This window comes from Nansenia antarctica (genome assembly GCF_963989245.1).
Source record: "Nansenia antarctica genome assembly, chromosome: 5".
Lineage (NCBI taxonomy): Eukaryota > Metazoa > Chordata > Actinopteri > Argentiniformes > Microstomatidae > Nansenia > Nansenia antarctica.
Window position 1 is genome coordinate 28335328 of NC_137690.1, and position 19012 is coordinate 28354339.

Consider the following 19012-nt stretch of genomic DNA (forward strand, 5'->3'; position numbering starts at 1 on the left):
TATAGAATGACTGACTGGCTCGTCATCTCTGTCGTTCACAGTCAGTGAGCTGCCGTGTCTCCACAGACTAGAGCTTTGAACAAAATCTAAACAATTGCTCAGTTCTGTCGTTGCTCACCCAGTATGTTGTCTTGATCATCAATGTTAGAAAGAAAGGAACACAAACAAACAGAAAACAAGCCAGTGTGGTGAGTGCTTTTAAGATCAAGCACAAAGATAATCATTAATAAGGATATGGCGTACTAGAAACATCTAATGCAGTGAAAGCAGCCAGTCTGGGAAAGTATATGGCAGTTGAGTACTACTGTATTCGTCACCCTTTCAGATAATGAAGTCACTTCACCTTCAAACTTGACAGGCCTCTGTTTATTATAAAAACAGTAAAAAATAAATACATGTGACACATTCTAGTGTTTTGGTCCGCATGTTAGCATCCGATGTCATGTTCTGACTTTTCTTTCGAAAAAAATCGAATACATTTCTGCGTTGTTGAAAATCAGTGACACATCGCTAATCAACTAACACAGCTTGTTTTGTGAGCCTGCTAACAATGTAAAGTAGTGTAGTATATAACTACTAGGTAGCAGTGGGGATTACTCACCGAATCCATTGCATTGCAGTATTTTGGCTTGACTAGCGAGCTTGTGTTGTGATTCTCAACAACGTTGAAACGTAGTTCCATGTTTCAAAATAAAAGTCTGAACATTTTGATTGGTTGCCGATATGCAGACCAAAACACTAGAACGTGTCACAAATGAGATTATAGCTAAGCTTAGTAGGAAAGTATGGATGATAGAAGTGTAATATTTCAATGTTCAATATACTGTGATTTTGCTTAAATGCTATATTGCTCTCTCTGTAAGCAATCATTGCAATAAACCCCTCTTGACTTACTGTAAGCTCTTTAGGTAGCCTGTAGTTTTTTTTCAATTATCTCCTTAAAGGAATAGTTAACCCCAAAATTATGATTTATTACTCTTTCACATACCAGTAGTGACCCCATCTGCAAAGTGCCTGTCATTCTCAGAATATACTATTGTAACTTCGACTAGCAGTTTAACATGGATTTCTTTCATGAACTATCACTTTAACAAATTATATTAAGTGATGGTCCTCACCTCTTTGTTATTTAGCGGTATGCGCTCTAATTATAACAAACAAACATGTTATATCAAGTCTGTTGGCATAGTACTGTACTTGTGTCTGTGGTCTTCAAGTATGAGTTTGCTGCATCAAAAGAAACTTTTAAATCAATGTACATTACATGATCAGTTACCTCACAAATAGCCAGTGAAGCAGTGTTTGATGCAGTGATCCTGTAACTAAGGCCAGTCTTTGGGGACTCTGTTTGACTTTCGACATGAGATTATCAAAGCCCATTAGTTCTTAGTATCAAATAACTTATTTGCCCTTCCTCTGGAAAAGGAATATAAACCGTATGAAAAAAAATAGGTGCCATTCATGTTGATCTTTCCTGAGTATCGATTGAACATGGTATCATCTTTTGGCAGTGAATGAAGGTCAGCTTCATTGTTTCATATAATGGCCTCATATTATTGTGACAAGATTTTATTGTTGCCTGTTCTATCGTCCAATGCATGTAGAGAAACTAGAGAACCTTCATTTTTTGGTGCTCAAGTCTTTCTACATTTAGAAAATAACTTCCAATAACTGTGTGGCATTAGACAATAATGCAGATTCTATGGAAAACTACCAAATATGTTTTGCTGCCTTGTAAAAGTGAATGTGAGGGTGCTTATCCACGGACCCAGATGGGCATCCGAAGTGATATAAAGAGTTTACCTCGATCAATTCTCTTCATCGATATCACATTTTTTTCACAATTTTGCATGCTATACGATGCCACATTTTTTCCCCCGAGACGGTAAACACGGCCTAAGTCACATCCAGTTTTCTCCAACTGGAGAATGTGTCATGTCCGGTTTCAACGCCAAATTTCCATACCATTGGTCGGCCAACCCCCCCCCCAAAAAAATAAATAAAATAAATCTGATACATGAGAAAGGTCAAAGGTCAAAGATGGTGCCAAAATATCTCCAAATGGCCTAAACATATAGGTGTCCGCCTAAACATACCTGTACTAAAACAGGTACAAAGTTGCATTTGCTCACATTACTAGCATCAACTTTGGCACAAGTACTAATAAGACCCTGGAGTACTGATTCCTAGATGATTTGGGCTTGGTTATCAGGTTTCCAAGATGATATTCACTGTAAAAGCTGTTTGTTTTTTAGGCGGAGACTGAATTTGAGATGTTTTATAATGTTCTAGCTCTATTTGCTCTGACACAGTAACATAGATTTTGATTCTGACACTTCTACAGCCACCCCACAGGTGTTAGCTTTCATTTGATAACAATATCATTATGAAGGCCCTTGTGATTGTGGAGATATTCTATATTCACTGTGGGCATGTCATTTCGAGCAGAAAACCAGAAAAATTAGGTGGATAAGAAGAGGTTAAAGGGGTTAGACACATAGCACCACTCATACCCAACTACAGTATGTCATCATTATGACGTGTGGATGTTGAGCTAAGCGGCTGAATTGCTGTCATTGCTAATCCAGTAAAGCATATCAGCTTTAGCTCAGTCCATTTCATTTGTCTAAAGCCGGCACAGGAATCAAAGCTAATGTCATTCTATGATAGCAGTGAAGTCACAGAAAAGTGCTTGAGATGGATGTCTCTAACACAAAGCATTACAGATTATGCTTTCAGCTGACATCTAGTTATCAAAATGTGTTATTAAAGAGGCCCATACTCTTGCTGAAATGATCTTTGATGTACACATCTCCTCATATTTCCTCAGTTTAATGGGCACCAAGATGTCTACATTATACTGTATATGACAAGCTAATTTTAATGCATTTTCCAATTAGAAGTGAAGTGTGAATTTTCTTTCACAGCTGTAACTAGTAACATCTGCAGTACATATATTATTATATAGTAGTATTAAAGTGTGACATGGTTTTACTCCACCAGTTCTTATTTGAATGTTTATTAATACATTTCACAACAGTGTGTGAGTGCTGACTGCATCAGGACCAGGGACAGCACCTAACCGGGCAGCCCATTATGATTATGACATCCTGTTTGGAATCATGGAAGGCCATGATGTGTTGTCTTTAGGTGTCACATTGCATACTGTATGTATTTTTTAAATATATACAAATAAATGAAATACAAATAAATTAAATGTACAGTGGCTATCGAAAGTCAACACACCCCTTCACTTTTCCACATGTTGTTGTGTTACAGACTCAATTTAAAATTTATGAAATAAATAAAAAATGGCATCAACCCACACACAATACCCCATAATGACAAAGTGAAAACAGGTTTTTAGAAATGTCTGCAGATTTATTAAAATGTAAACACAGAAATACCTCATGTGCACAAGTCTTCACACCCGTTGCTATGACACTCTTAAAATTAGCTAAAAAGCAAAGATGTCATCAACAAATCAGTCGATAAGTTGAATTGAGTTCATCTTAATGTAAGGATAATACTTTTTATATATACAGTATATATGTATTTTAAAAATTTAATTAATTTTAAATTGAGTCTATAACACAACAAAATGTGGAAAAAGTGAAGGGGTGTGTTGACTTTAGACCACTGTATCTTGCCTTGATCAGTTGTGAGGCATTCCATAGACATATCTAAATGATCCTGTTCTAAATAATCTAATGAACTGCAACCCACATCATTCACTACCTTGAGTAGAGAGCTTCATAGCTCTGAGTGAGGCAGCTCCATCCACTGCACAGTGCTGTGCACACTACTTGATGTAGTCAAAGCTCATGATCATGACAAATGACATTCTCTCTTGTTCTCATTTTTTCATCAAGACTCGAGTGTCATATCTTAAGGAAGACTAATGTGTTGATAGGTCTACTAGACCTTGAGGATGAGCACCTGTAGTTCAAAGATCACAGAGAACACATGACAAGGCCGGATAGCTTTAAAGAATTCACCCTGAGTGGTGAATTTGCTCACTGTCTTGTCTGGAGACCTTCCCTGTATCTTCACAGGCCATGGAAACCTGCTGAAATATGTGGACAAATGGGTGTAATAATTCACAAGTGACAGTACTGTTGTAGTGCATATTCAAGAGTTGGTCGGCCAATCAGACTATAATGCCTCTGAAGCCACATCCATCTTAGGATGAGTCATTCTCAATGGCCAAACTCTGCCTATCATGACTTTGTTAATTACTCTTGGTGATCTTTATTATACTACTACTACTACTACTACTACTACTACTACTACTACTACTACTACTACTACTACTACTACTACTACTACTACTACTACTACTACTACTACTACTACTACTAGGAGTTCCACAGCTTGGGTGCAGCAACAGAAAAGTCTCGGTCGCCAAGTGTGGGTCGCCTAGTGCGGGGTATGACGAGGAGATCAGCATCGGAGGATCGGAGACCACATGCAGGGGTGTAGGGGTGGAGTAGGTCAGTTAGGTAGGCATGGAGCCAGGCCATGGAGTGCCTTAAAGGTGAGGAGGAGGATCTTGAAGGAGATTAGTTTAGTGCGGGTGAGGATCCTGGCAGGTGAGTTTTGGACATTGTAGCCGATTCTGGAAGATCCTTGCTGGAAACACCAAGAAGGACTCTTACAATAATCCAGACGGGAGGTGACAAAAGCATGAATATGTTTCAGCAGGGGTATCAGAGAGTGAGGGTCGGAGACGGGAGATGGTTTTGAGATGAAAGAAGGCAGACTTGGTGACTGACCGTATGTGGGGTTCAAAGGAAAGGGTTGGTCCAGCATAACCCCCAGGTTCCTGACCTCCGAGGAGGGGCAGATGGAACAGCCGTCAATGGTGAGGACGAGGTTGTTGATCTTTTGAAGGAGGGTCTCTGTTCGACCTCATTACATGTCATGTTTATGTCAATTTTTTTTAATTGCAATTCGACCTACACCTACACAAATATGACCTGTTATCCCACTACATCATGTTGGCTTGTGTTTGAAGCTCTGGATCTCCTGAAAACAATAAGGTATTACACATACTCTACATATATAAATATAAACAGGGGTGACAAGTCAGTTAAAGTATCAATAATGACAAATGATAGAAAAGCTCTTTAAATTTGACTCAAAAGCAAACAAACCTGAGAGGTAGCGGCGAGGTTAATGCAATAAGATGTTATTTATGTGCCGCCCCCCCACAGAAATTAGGTGTAAGATTGCATGTGGATATCACTCAAATCGCAATGCATAGCTACAAGGCAAGACATGGCATTTTTCAAGATTGTATTGCAATTGCCTTGTAAAAAATGAAACAACAAAACTCACAATCTCTTTTTTTAATAATACATATTTTACATAATTGCGTTTATGCAAACTTCACAGCAAATGACTGTATTGAATATTACCCCCCTTGATAAAACCCTGTGTACTGTAGCCTTCAGTAGCCTGTTGTTCCTGCCTGGTAAGTCTGTGAAGCACGGATCTCATCCAGCAGTGAGGGGAGAGAACCACCTGATGGCCAGCATGAGAAGCTTTGCATAGTAGCCATTCACCTGCTAAGCAGAGCATTTACATACCGTAGCCCTGATTAAGAACCCACGCACATGCTCAACTGTCACATCTGTATGCATGTGAGGGCCACCTCATCTGTTACAACCTCCCCTGTGGGTACCTACAGTAATCTTCCAATAGACAAAGCCTTCAGGCAGCCTAGCTATCACACACTCTGTGCTGGTTTGTTTATGGATTTTCAGCATGTTCCCTTGAAGAAATTAAGCTTTCTCCCTGCAGGATGCTCCACGTTACGAGCCACTCAATAGTTTTGACAGAAAAGTGACGGCGACATTTATGCATGAGTCTTCAGACTACCGAACTTGCACTCACGGCACACGGAAAATAAATAAATAAAGATGTTCAATCAATTCATAACAGCATCAAAGATGTGCACCGTGAGTACCCTGCAGGAGAAAGGTACTCAATAAACAGTGTCAAACCACGCATCTCTTGCCAAAAAGGCAGCAACTGTTATAATAGTAGGTTGTAGAGTTCACTCAGTGCTGGCAGAAAACAGTCCGATACTGTTCAAACATTTACTGTATCTCAATCACTTGTATGATCAATCACTTGTGCATGTTTTTCACTGCTGTTTTTTTTTATTGGGTGAGTTGTAGAATATACAGTAGGCTTAGCTATGTGGATTTGACCCTCATGTGAAAAAAAATTAGGACACGCCATGAAATAAAGTATTTAGTTCTTTTTTAAGAAATATGGACATATCAATATTCGATCTTCTTTCAAACAATATCTATAGATAAAGGTGATGTAACAGAAACAAAAACAATAACATTTTAACTTTGTAATAATTTATTAGAAGAAAATGAACAACGATGCCAATTCCTACTGAGGAAAACGTTAGGACACCCTATGCCCTAATACCTGGTATTGCCCCCTTTGGCTGAAATAACCTCAATTAGATTAGTTTCCTATAACTGTCTACCAGTCTCTTACATCAACTGGCAGATGGTTTCCCACTCCTCCATGCAGAATTATTTCAGCTGTGTGGTGTTTGAGGGGTGTCTTGCATGCACAGCCCGTTTCAAATCACCCCATAGCATCTCAATAGGATTAATATCCGGGCTTTGACTTGGCCATTCCAGAACTCTCTGTTTCTTTCTTTTGAGTCATTCCTGGAATTGATGGTCATGTTGCCTGGTCCACATCCGCTTCAGCTTAGACTTTTGGACAGATGGTCTCACATTTTCCTCAAGCCCCCTCTGATACAATAAATAATTCATAGTGGATTCTATGATGGTAAGCTGACCAGGCCCTGCTGCAACAAAGCAGGCCCAAACTATGACATTTCCACTCCCATGCTTCACAGTTGGTATGAGATTCTTGTGCTCAAATGCTGTCTTTGGTTTGCACCAAACATGTCTTCTGTTACTGTGCCCAAATAATTAAACTTTGGATTCATCTGTCCAAAGCATGTTGTTCCAGAAGTCCTGGTGTTTGTCTAAGTGTTCCCAGGCAAACTTTAGTCTTGCCCTGATGGTTTTTTTTTGACAGCGAGGGTTTTCTCCTTCCACACCTCCCATGAAAATCTGAGTTGTGCAGTCTCTTTCTGATGGTAGATGCATGACATTTTAGGATTGTTGGAGACTTCTTTAAGCATCTTGCGGTCTGCTCTTGGGCTGAACTTGCTAGGACAGCCAGACCTGGCCATGTTGGCAGTTGTTTTAAATGTTCTCCATTTGTAAATTATTTTCCAGACCATGGAATGGCTGAATTCTAATTGTTTGGGGATCGTTTTAACTCCCTTCCTAGACTCATACACTACAACCTTCATTCTGATGGCCTCAGAGAGCTCTTTTGATCTCGCCAAGGTGACACCACTGACTTCAACAATCAAGAGCAAACCAAACGAAATGTCTGAGGTTTAAATAAGACAGGCTGCTCCAAAATCCTCTCTATTGGTGTTCTAATCATTTGCACCTGATATGATGCACTTGGTTCTAATTTTAGCCATTTGAAGTAGTAATACATGGGTAAATCCTAACTTTTTCCTCACAACGAAATTGCATTTGTCATTTAAAATATTTGTATATTTTTCTGTTTTATTTGTTTAATTATATTACCTTGTTCAATATTATTGTTCAATGAAGATCAAATATCCATATGTTTAAATACATTGAAAAAAACTAAGGTTTTCATGGGGTGTCCTATCTTTTTCACATGACTGTATATTATGAATGAATGAATGAATGAATGGTCTTTATTGTCATTGCTACAGTACAGGTACCAAACAACGACATTTAGGAGGGGTGGCTCCCCTGGTGCTAGGGAAGAAAGAAAAAAAACACAAGAAGGGAAGGAGCTGGTTTACATAAATAAAGGCTATGTACACTATCCACTATACTATACTGTACAGATAGACGACTAGGGTTGTCATATTGCACATAGTGTTATTGCACATTTATTTAAAGTGTCGCAGTTTGCAGGCTTGAAATGTACATATTTGTGCCTCAGCACTACACCTGATTTTTTCAGTCCAGCAGCTGCCATCAATCCGTCCAGACTGTCCAGGGCCCAGGACCTAGGTCTTTGCTGTGTTCAGGGCCTGGACGGCCCTGTGGTAGAAGCTGTTCTTCAGTCTGTTAGATTATGTATATAGTGAAACATTTTTAAAAATTTAATTATTATTTTTCAATTCAATGATTCGCTTTCACCATGATAATTATGGTGCATAATGGTGTAATAATAATTGTTTTATTTATTTTGGTTGTTGTGACAGCATCAGCAAATATGCCACCTGGTTCCGGTCTGTCACCTATCATGTTGGGTTTGGTTCAGTCATGGGGTTCAGTTGGAGCCCCCAAACAGAACCCACCATAGGTTCTCCAAGATGGCGGCTGTGGCGCAGGAGGTAGAGCTGGCGTCTAATGATCGCAAGGTCAGCAGATTGGCAGTTCGAACCCTAGCTGGCCACATATCGAGGAGTCCTTGGGCAAGACACTGAACCACAAATTGCTCCCAATGAGCAGGCCTGGCGCCTTGCGTGGTAGCTTGCCGCCATTGGTGTGTGAATGTGTGTGTGAATGGGTGAATGAGAGGCCATTGTAAAGCGATTTGGAATAAGGCGCTATATAAGTCAGTCTACAACCTATAAGTCAGTGTATACAGTATGTCAGTCTATAGCCTCAAGTCAGTCTATATAAGTGAGTCTATAAGTGCAGTCCAGAAAAGTCTTACAGATAAATAAATAAAAAATATGCACATCTGGAAAAGGTTTGTAAAGTGCACAGGAATATCAAAATCACTGATATAATATTTACATAAATGTGATGAAGAAGGGTATAACATGATTGACAATCATTAGTAGCCTAATTCATCAAAATTGCAAACGTTTTGTAATATTAATATTCATGCTGTCATCAATAAGTAATTGTGAAACGGCTTTGGAGGACCAAGTGTCAAAAGTGTAAGCCACTATCATTGTTATTTTACAATCATTTCCACATGATTACTCTTAAAAACACACTTTCTGTCAGATTGGGAAGACTACCTGACAAGGGAACACTGACACTGGCCCTGATGGCAGCATCTGAAGAGCAATGCACCGAAAACAACCTCTAACAAGTTGGGCGAGGGGCACAGATATAGTAGAATCTACAGGGGTGAGAGCTGTGCTAAACTGCAAGACCACAGGCATTCATGCACCTCATTTATCCTGGAAGAGAAAGAGACTTTCCTGGACCACAACCAGCAGCCCAATTTCACTCCGGAGCTGAATAGAGTGATGTGAAAAATGGTGAAGCCCAAGGAGAGGTTCCAGGTGAATATCTAACGCCCCAATAACCAGGTGAAGTGAAGTGCGTTATGTTGAGGTTCATGGTTATACATTCACGAGAGTCTAAACTTGATTGTAATGGACCTTCCCTTTTTGTTATGATAGGGATCGTATAATTAATTCGAATAGGGATATGAAGACACCCGAGGGGGCAACGAATATAAAACAATTAACTGCCTCGAATGATGAACAGACCTAACGCTTTAACTGCTGCACGTGTGCGGTCGGGTCGGTGGCATCACCCCGCCTCCCCCCCTAACATAGTCAAATAACGTGTAGCCAACCGTGCACATTGTTGCCAACCTCTAAGATTTGCAGTTATGTAGGATGTTGTGTAAAAGGAAAAAAAAATCAGATTTAGCAGAGAACAGGGTAATGTCTACTGTTAACTCCAAGCAAGGCGTCTCCCCGCGCGCGCGCGCGCCCACCACGACGTGCCATTGGCTGACTCCGGACTGTCGTCCACAGCGCGAGGGCTATTAGGAAAGTCCGAGCTGGGAGCGCCCGCGCACAATGCAAAAAGTGAAGCGAAGATGCATCCTCCAATGTTGTCAGCGCTAGGTTCATTTCATTCAGTGAAAAAGACTGTCCCATGGCCATTGATAACTACGAAGGAACCTGTTACTGCCACCCTGCCAATGCTTGCGAGATGGTGAAAACGGGGTAATTCTCCCCCCATACGGCGCACTCACTGGAAAGTGAGACAACTATGGGTGCGCTGACGAAGGGACGTTACCTTGCCTTGGGCTTCGTTTTCCTTGTTTATTGCTGTACATGTACGACATCTAAAGGTAAGATAAAAACCGGTGCATATACCAAACCCAAACTACCTGTAGTAGGTGTGTATGTGCGCGTGTGTGTGTACGTGTGCGTGTGTGTGTTTGTTCATCAATGTGTTGATATTGGATTTATTGCAATTACTTTTCAGATGCGCGTCAGTTGCACGTTGCTCATATATGTTTCCTTTTATATTTGTGAATGAGTTCATACACTGTTTATGAAGCGTATGGTAGAACCTTTTTTCTGAGAGCATCTGCACCGACATCCATCACCTTGTTTTATACTTGCCCTTTACAGCCAACGGGCTGTCTCCCTGTTGCACTGCGCGCAGCCAAGAACGTGCCGTCCCGATAGCCTCCATCCACGTTCACTATCTGGCGTTGTTGAAGCGAACGAAATTCTATTTGGCTTCTCCAAACAGCTGCACCCACTATAGTATTCTCAGTGCTACAGTGTGCGGTTGCTGTCAGTAAGTAGCCTGTTTTAAAGTCCTATGGACACATTAGGTGAGAGATGCAACAGGCGCAACACCGGCTCCATCACCATAACGCCTCATTGATTTTTGCATGAGTGGAGTGATAGTAGCCTACAACGAATTATTATTTGAACTAAGATTGATATCTAGCAAATCAGGACTTAAACAAACATGTTTGAAACCATACATTATATGTTATTTAACTGAACTGGACTCTTAAGTTGATTAATTAAGTTAATTAAGTCAATAATCACTGACTGTGTTGTAAGAATGTCTCCTTACAGCTTTAACCATGGCACTTGCAGTGAAACGATTACTTGTTACATTCTATGCATTATTCAGAGAACACATTAGGCCTACCAATATCATAAATACTGTTGACAAGAACACTTAAAAGGCACTATTTTTAACAATCGATTAGCAGTTAAGGAAGTTAAGAGTTTGCCCATGGACAACAAGGACAATCAGTGTCTTATTAATGTGTTCCCACAAAGGGTGGGCTAGATATCTGTTCCGATATATGGTTCAGGTGCTGTGTGCTGCAATGCTGTAGATGTTGTCAACCCTCACCTATTGGACTGATTGAAGAATTTGATGTCTTGATCTATTGTTTAATTGGGGGCATTGTGCTTTTGTCTAATCCATGGTGAGCATGAGGTTATGTGAGACTACTCCATGGGTCATCATGGTACAAACACATTGATCCCAGAGCTACAGATTTGATGGGTTATTGTGCATCCATGCCTCAAATTAAAGCTATTTCCAGTATAGATTGGATGTTGATGAGGATGCATTCTGTTTCTCCCACAGAGGGTTACACAGGCTATTCTTCTGACGTGCCCAGTGCAGTTGTAGATCCCTTGTTACCCTTTGCGTGTGACACATCACTCTTGAAGGATGCAAGTGTTTAGACAGGTGTCGCACGAACCCTTCTTCACAAGGTTGACTCTATTAACCAAACGGCCCAAAACACGGTGGCCTTTTAATGCACTGGGACCCTACCCTGACCACCACCACTCCGATTTAAGCTGTTACGGATCAATGGAGATATGCGCTGCCTATGCGCCGGGAATGAGAATCACGCGAGGGGTCGTGAACTGAGGTTTCTCCCGTGCAATACTGCTGTGAACAAGCACAGTGCGGCCCAGGGGAAACTTTAAAAGGTTTTTCAATTGTATCTATCTACCCTGTGAGCCTCACAGTCCCAATCTGGACTCATCACCACACGCAAGGATTGTGTGCTCTCTCTCTCTCTCTCTCTCTCTCTCTCTCTCTCTCTCTCTCTCTCTCTCTCTCTCTCTCTCTCTCTCTCTCTCTCTTACAAGGTGCAAGGAGACCTACTGTACCTCTGGATCACAGAGGATGTTCCAGCACCACTGTGGTTTCATGTCGAATCGTCCTGTTTATTATGCTATTTCATACTGAATATCGTATACATATAACTATGTACTATATACATATTGCACCATTATATAGGAACATGAACACTGAAGGCTACAGTATATAATTCATTATCTTTGGAGATTTTAAACCATGTGAACAACGTGATAAACGTGGGATATGGCTAGGGATGCTCCGATCTGGATTTTTGGGGCCGATACCGATCACCGATTTTTTCCCTCAAGATCAACCGATACCGATTTTAAAAAAAATACATAACTGTAGGCCTACTGACTGGATAGCCTACATATTTTTTGCTTTTTAGACAAAAGTTTTGATCCATTAGGCACCAAGCAAACGCAGACCCATTTTTATGGCATAGTAAAAGTCTGGCCTATCACCCAGTTAGGGCCTGAAGCCCAAGTCAGTCGATATGGCTGTATAAAAGACATCATAAACGTGGCCTTCATGGTTTACATACTGTTACGTCCTCCTATGTTTTCTGTTCAGTTATCTGTCTTCCCCAGGGGGGAAAAAAAAAAAAAAAAAAGATCGGTTTTTGCGATCGGCCATTTTTACCGATCACCGATCGAGTCATTTGGAGTGAAATCGGCCGATTTAAATCGGTGGCCGATAAATCGGAGCATCCCTAGATATGGCTAAAGAAGGTGTTGACTAGGGGTGATTTATTAATTCATCGATAAATGCAGCAGCTAGGTTACATCTTATTGCCTCAAATGTTCACTCAAATGTGGCCATGGCTCTCTGTAAACGTACAACTGATATTCAGATTCAAATGATAACGCTAATGATGGATTTGCGACTGTCAGTAAGTGATGTAGAAAGAGAGAGAGCTCTGCAGATGTAGCTTTGCTTTGTATACTGTATATGCCATTAATCACATTGGTGTAAATGTGAAATGTCATTTTCATACTCTCTACCCACGGATGAGTGAAGGACAAACAAATTAGACAAGCAATGGCCCACGTCAATCCATTTTCATTGGGTTAGTGCACACTGAAGCAGTGTTATGCTTCCAATTACGTGGGATATTGTACGTGTTTGTCCCTCCACATACATTCTTCATTTACCCTGTGCATTTAGAATAGAATTTGAATGTTATTGAAAGGTAATTTATCAGTGTACCCTTAGGCTAGAAGTGAATAGGTTCCATCGCTGTTTCATTATTGAGTTAGGCCCCAATTCAATAAATAGATAGTAGGTTACCAGGTGAACACAAACACTTTTTTGTTTTTTTGGCGCACCACGATAATGAATGTTTGAATTCACGTCCTCCACAAAACAACGTCTAAGGAAACAAACAAAAAAACAATGTTAATTGCGTTTAACCTTTCCTCAGGGCATAATTCTAACTAGCTCGGTAAGCTAGCGATGTGTGTTTTAAAACCTAGGAGCTCCACTGTGCTGTTCTCTTTACACAGAGATAGTTGTCAGCTCTACAGCCATCTCATGCTGCTCAGTAAGCCTACAGGACATGCATGAGCTAACCTTTAAGACTAGCCTCCCTCCCCCTTTTCTCTCCCCCATGCAGACAGTTGACATGTAGACTTGTCAAATAGCTCTATAGTTCAGTTCAACCATGACCCCAAGCTGCTGATTGTGCTTCGCTCGGTTACTGTAGGGGTCCTAAACAGGATTGAAACACAGTTTGAATTACATCCTCAGACAGAGAGAGAGGGAGAGGGGGAGAGAGAGAGAGCGAGAGAGAGAGGCCCTAAAAACGTGAATACTTTTGTAGAATTTCACTATTTTTATTTCACAGGGTGCAGGGCTTTGATGAAAAGAGACGAAGGTCAAATCTGTTATTTTCTCTCAGAGCAAGCAGGGGGCTCTGATATTTTCACTGCCGTACGGGAATGAATCATCAGTTTCAGGCTGCCGGTGGTGTCAATGTGTGCAGTTCAGTGCCCAGATTTACATTTAAATGAAACCAAATGGCTGTACATTCAAAAGTGATATACAATAATGATGATGGTAATAAAAGGATAGGCATTTTGTGCTGTTAGACCGCCTCCTGCCTGGGATTGCTTTAGTTAAGGGATTTTTTACAGTTTTTTTCTGTTACAATTTCTTTAGCTGTGTAGTTTCATTGCGTTAATACCAATGTTTGGTCTAAATTTCATGTGAATAGCTGCAATAGAAAGATGTTGAATTAAAACATTGCTGATGTGTTGAATACTTATTTCTCCCCACTGTATACTATACATACATCCATTTCAATGGTTGAATTCACTCTTTGTATGAGGGTGCAGTGTATCCTGTAAGTGGATCGACTATTCTCAGCATTGCAATGTTGCTTAATGTACTGTATATGGCAATATGCATTACCATCGAACAGTTATCTTGCTTTCTCCTTGCAAGAGACAGCATTTTAAGTGGATCATTCGCCTCAAATTGCACTCCATATGGTTTGAATAGGCTCCCCCTCTCACTGTTAACATGGAACATTTGAGAAAATCAATGTATACAGTTGGAATTCCCCCAAGGAGAACAAAAGCATTGTATCAAATTCCATTATCCAATATTTGTCATGATGGCCTTATCTATCCACGGGTTTTAATTCACTTTAACTGAGGGGAGACTGGCCTCTCTCTGTGACAAGTGCTAAATCATGTACATGATGATTATTTTGGATCTGAAGTGGCCCTTATAGAGAAGGCTGCCTTGTGAGACATGGTCTGGTTAACAATTTTCGGAATGTTTTGATGACAACAAAGAGAAAAGGAAAACTATGAAGAGCCTCACACAGCTGAGAGTCTTCTCTCGGAGTCTGGGCAACGTGGCCCTCAAGGGGCTCATTAAACCAAGGTCTGGAATGCTTGCATCATGTGACCTTGTGCTTGCATGACACCTTTGCGTCATGCATCCCAGAAACAGAGGCAGAAGTAAAGTGACATCTTTGTGCAAGAGACCATTAGAGTAGTGTGTGTTCTTTTGTTCTTCCATCCTTCAGATGATATTGTCCCCGACTCCCCGAGTCTTAAAGATCCCATGGCACTTATCGCAAGAGAAGGCATGTTAATGCCGGTGTCGGGGCTAAATTCCCAATCTGGCCCTCATACCGTACTATCATGGCCGCCTAATCATCCCTGCTTTCAATTGGTTAATTCATCCCTTCTCCTTTCCACTGCAACGGCGGCTGTGGATCAGGAGGTAGAGCTGGCGTCTAATGATCGGCAGGTTGGCAGATCGACGGTTCGAGCCCCGGCTGGCCACATGCCGAAGTGTCCTTGGGCAAGACACTGAACCCCAAATTGCTCCCAGTGAGCGGGCCGGCCGGCGCCTTGCATGGCAACTTGCCGCCATTGGTGTGTGAATGTGTGTGTGAATGGGTGAATGAGAGGCCGTTGTAAAGCGCTTTGGATAAAGGCGCTATATACAGTAAGTGCAGTCCATTTACCAACTCTTCCCCAGGTTGTTGCTGCTAAAAGAGAACATGTTCTCAGTCAGCCTACCTGGTAAAATAAGGAATGCATAAATAAATTATAATACAAAAATGTTCATGTCTTTATCCAGCTCCTTGACGTTGACACACAATCAAGTGTATTTGTCACGGAGGAAGAACATGAGGGAGGTTTTGTTTTGAAATGATGCGATTGCTTCCACATTATCAACCAAAGTTGCTTACATGTGTTTCCTTCATCACACCAAAATAATTCCACTTTGTACTAAAAAGCAATTACTTACAAGCAGCCATGCATAACATGGGACCTCCGTCTCTGTTTGCAAATCCTCCTTGGTTAAGGCAGATACCATGTCCTTAATTGTCTTTGGGTGAAATTATGCAGATTCAACATTAGTATGTTTGTAACAGTTTACCGATGCACCACGCATGTTTTCAGGGCTCTGATTTTAGTTTTAGTCGTTAAAATTATAAAGTAAGGGTGACCAGAATGCCGATCATAATTGCAGATAGAAACTACCTGCCAGTTTGATATTTTAATTCCAGTCTTTTTTTTGTATTCAGTCTGCCCAAGATTGGACTTTATGGGTATTGTGCGGCTCTATCTGTGTGGGTGTGTGTGGTTTACGATTTACCATCTCATCTAGAATTGTCAATCTGTGCATGTGATTATTTTGCACATTTTGTACTGAGAATTTTTTGTGTTTGTCTTTTTGTCTTTTGTTTGCCTGTGCGTTGGTTTTGTTGTCTGTCGTACATTGATCTGATCATGTTCTCTAAAAACCGAGGTGTCAAGTTGTTTATACAGACTATGCAAACTTTGCCATATCAGTATTTACAGATGGTGCGCACCAGATGAGCTTTTTACAAGCCTTCTTTACGATAGCACCATCCTTAGCAAAGCTCCAAGCAGCCATAACACCTACTGGATGCATACACACACACACACACACACACACACACACACACACACACACACACACACACACTTAGTAAGACCATTTACGGCAGTATGAAAAATCTTTTCTTTTAGCGCAGCCATTCTAAATTAGCATGACATTGCTGTGGTGCTTTAGTTTCTCCATCTAAACAATAGGTCTTCTGATTGAGGAGATTGAAAGTGATTGATTTTTCAGAAAGTTTCAGAAATAGAATACTATCATGTCCATAGTTCCTCTAAGTACTCAATTCAATTGAACCCGCATTGCGGTATATATACAAGGGCACACACACTTTTCTTCCTGTGGTGGTGGGATCTCTCAACAAATGCTTCCAGTTTTCAGAATAAGACGTATGTATTTGAAGGTAGTCATTTTCAAACAAAGGCAAACATTGTTAAGGCAGATGTTGATGGAACCCGGCCCTACGCCTCCATGTAGTTACAGGTATGTCAGTTGAAAACAAAGCCTCCATCTCTCATTCAGTTGGAGAGAATTCACTATTATTATAGAAAAATATGTCATGTTGATGTATGGCACATGGATGAAATCTATATTTCACTATCTCAAACAAATGGCCTTTTGATTGAGTGGGGTATCTCAGTAAATCCTGGTGGTAGGCTAGCCCACTTCAGTTTTTTCTCTATACAAGTATTGACAGGTGCAGTCTGAACAATATTGAATCGGGTGACCTAAAAAGTATTTAGTTGTGTACAAATTAGTTTGATAACAATTAGGTCTGTACAGGGCATATTATTCATCAGATTTGAAAGTCATGTAGTGATGTAGTCCAAGTAAAGGAATTCACTTCCATTCTTTGCGATTCCAGCATTTCTCCTGACTCAAAATAAGGCTTCGGTTGTAGAAGTGGAGGTGAAGCACCTTTTTTTTGTGTAACTCGGTGCTTGTTCTTATAGTCGTTGTGCTGACCTCATCCAGAGCCTCACCAGAGCCTCACCAGAGCCTCATCTACCTGCTCTTGCACTTCATCCTGCTGATCAGACCTGACTGGCTGGCTAGTTATTTACCACATATGAAAAATCACTTCTAATACCTAGCTATTATAATGAAATAGAAAGATAGAAATGTCTAATACACACACAAACATAATCAAGAGAATACACAAATGTTTTTGGAAAAATCTATTGTCTGGTTTAATGTGTTTACCTTGCTACATCCTCATCTTCCTCATATCGGGCTCTTTTTTTTTTTAAAGAAATCTGTGATCTTCTTGCGTTTTCTCTTGTTTGTGGCCTGTCAATGAACAAGAACAATCACCTATTTAAACAATCTTTGGGTGGTTAATTGAATTGTTTATTATTGTTGGTGTTGTGGGGCGGTTACTCTATTCTAAATTTGTATTGGTTCGACAATGAATGTTAATTTATGACTGTTGTAATGATGCAGTATTACGTGTCCTAACTAGCCAGGCTATTTAACTGGGTAAACCACATGTATTGGGGGAACAACTGGGAGTACAAATGTACGGAGACCCTTAGGGGACATGGGTGAGGGAAAAAAGCCATGGGAGATATTTTTTTCCCCCTGATTCCTGCATTATCTCTCAAAAAAACCTAGAGTTGTTTTTTTTGTTGATGGTGTGAGATTGGAGAAAAAACAAAAAAACCGAATTGATAGGAAATTCATGCAATTTATTTTTTCCCGCTCACAAAAATGGCATGAATGTCCAAGCAATTATTTTGACCTTCCTCTTACTGGCCCAGCCATGTGCGTGAGTGAAGAGTAGGCCTACATGTTTCATGCCACAGATATTGAGTGATGGCAGTCAGTGTAAAAGTGTCCAGATAAACTCAGGATTACAGCATAACAGTGCTATAAGGCCCATGAATTGTATTCCTTGCTGCGGAGGAAATAATGGTCCTGTTTGTGAACCTCACCACAAAGTCTTGCTAGCATTCTTCATCAGCAGAGTGGTCCGGACTGCTAAGGGTAGTTACCAACTATGAGCCTGGCTGAATTAGTCTAAAGTAACCAGTGCACTCCGAACTACAGCTACAACTACAGCTACTGCTAATAAACTGGAAAGTTAAGGGGCTCCACACAAATGAATTAGATAAACGTCCATCTCTCACTGTTGTATGATCGCTCGGCTCACCTGCTTATGCCATCGACGCTTCCGTCTTGTTCTCTGTCTTCCACGGGTATTGCGTATATAATGTAACAATAGTCTAACAGCACCTGCTGCTGGGATGACCGAATTGCAGCGATAAATGCATGGACAATTTGTAACCGTTTTTACATGGTTTTTCTTGCACGATTTCTCCTAGAAGGCTTAGGCCTAGGCCTTTTCAATGCAGGAAAAACCCCTGTATTCAAAGTGATTTACAATGTGTATTTATTTTCAATGACAAGCTGTGCACTTCTTCTGCATGTGGAGAGTAGTTGACGTTTCTAAAGCTAAAAGGAAACGAATAAAGTGCCGGAGAGCATGACTTCATCCCTGCAACAATGAGCCAGGACGGTAACCATGGAGAGTATCCTGCAGAGCCAAGCAGTAAATTGGCTCCAACGGCAACCGAGTACGTGTTGACACATTCCCATCCACAGATCGACCACTGTGTTTTTCTAATCCATCCTAGCCTCAGCTCGCTACTGAAACTGTGATGGTCTTCCACTGTTTCTTTAGCCTCTTC

The 19012-nt window shown here is 40.8% G+C and overlaps 1 protein-coding gene across 1 annotated transcript in view; it reads left to right on the forward strand.

Annotated features, from left to right (window-relative positions):
• Positions 1–10070: 10070 nt before the first annotated feature.
• unc5db (unc-5 netrin receptor Db) overlaps positions 10071–19012 on the forward strand; it is a gene marked incomplete at both ends in the record, with an annotated part of 140883 nt that continues 131941 nt past the window's right edge. The window contains one exon of the mRNA XM_080530556.1: positions 10071–10152. Within this exon, the coding sequence (XP_080386682.1) occupies positions 10071–10152 (82 nt within the window). The remainder of the gene's footprint in view (positions 10153–19012) is intronic.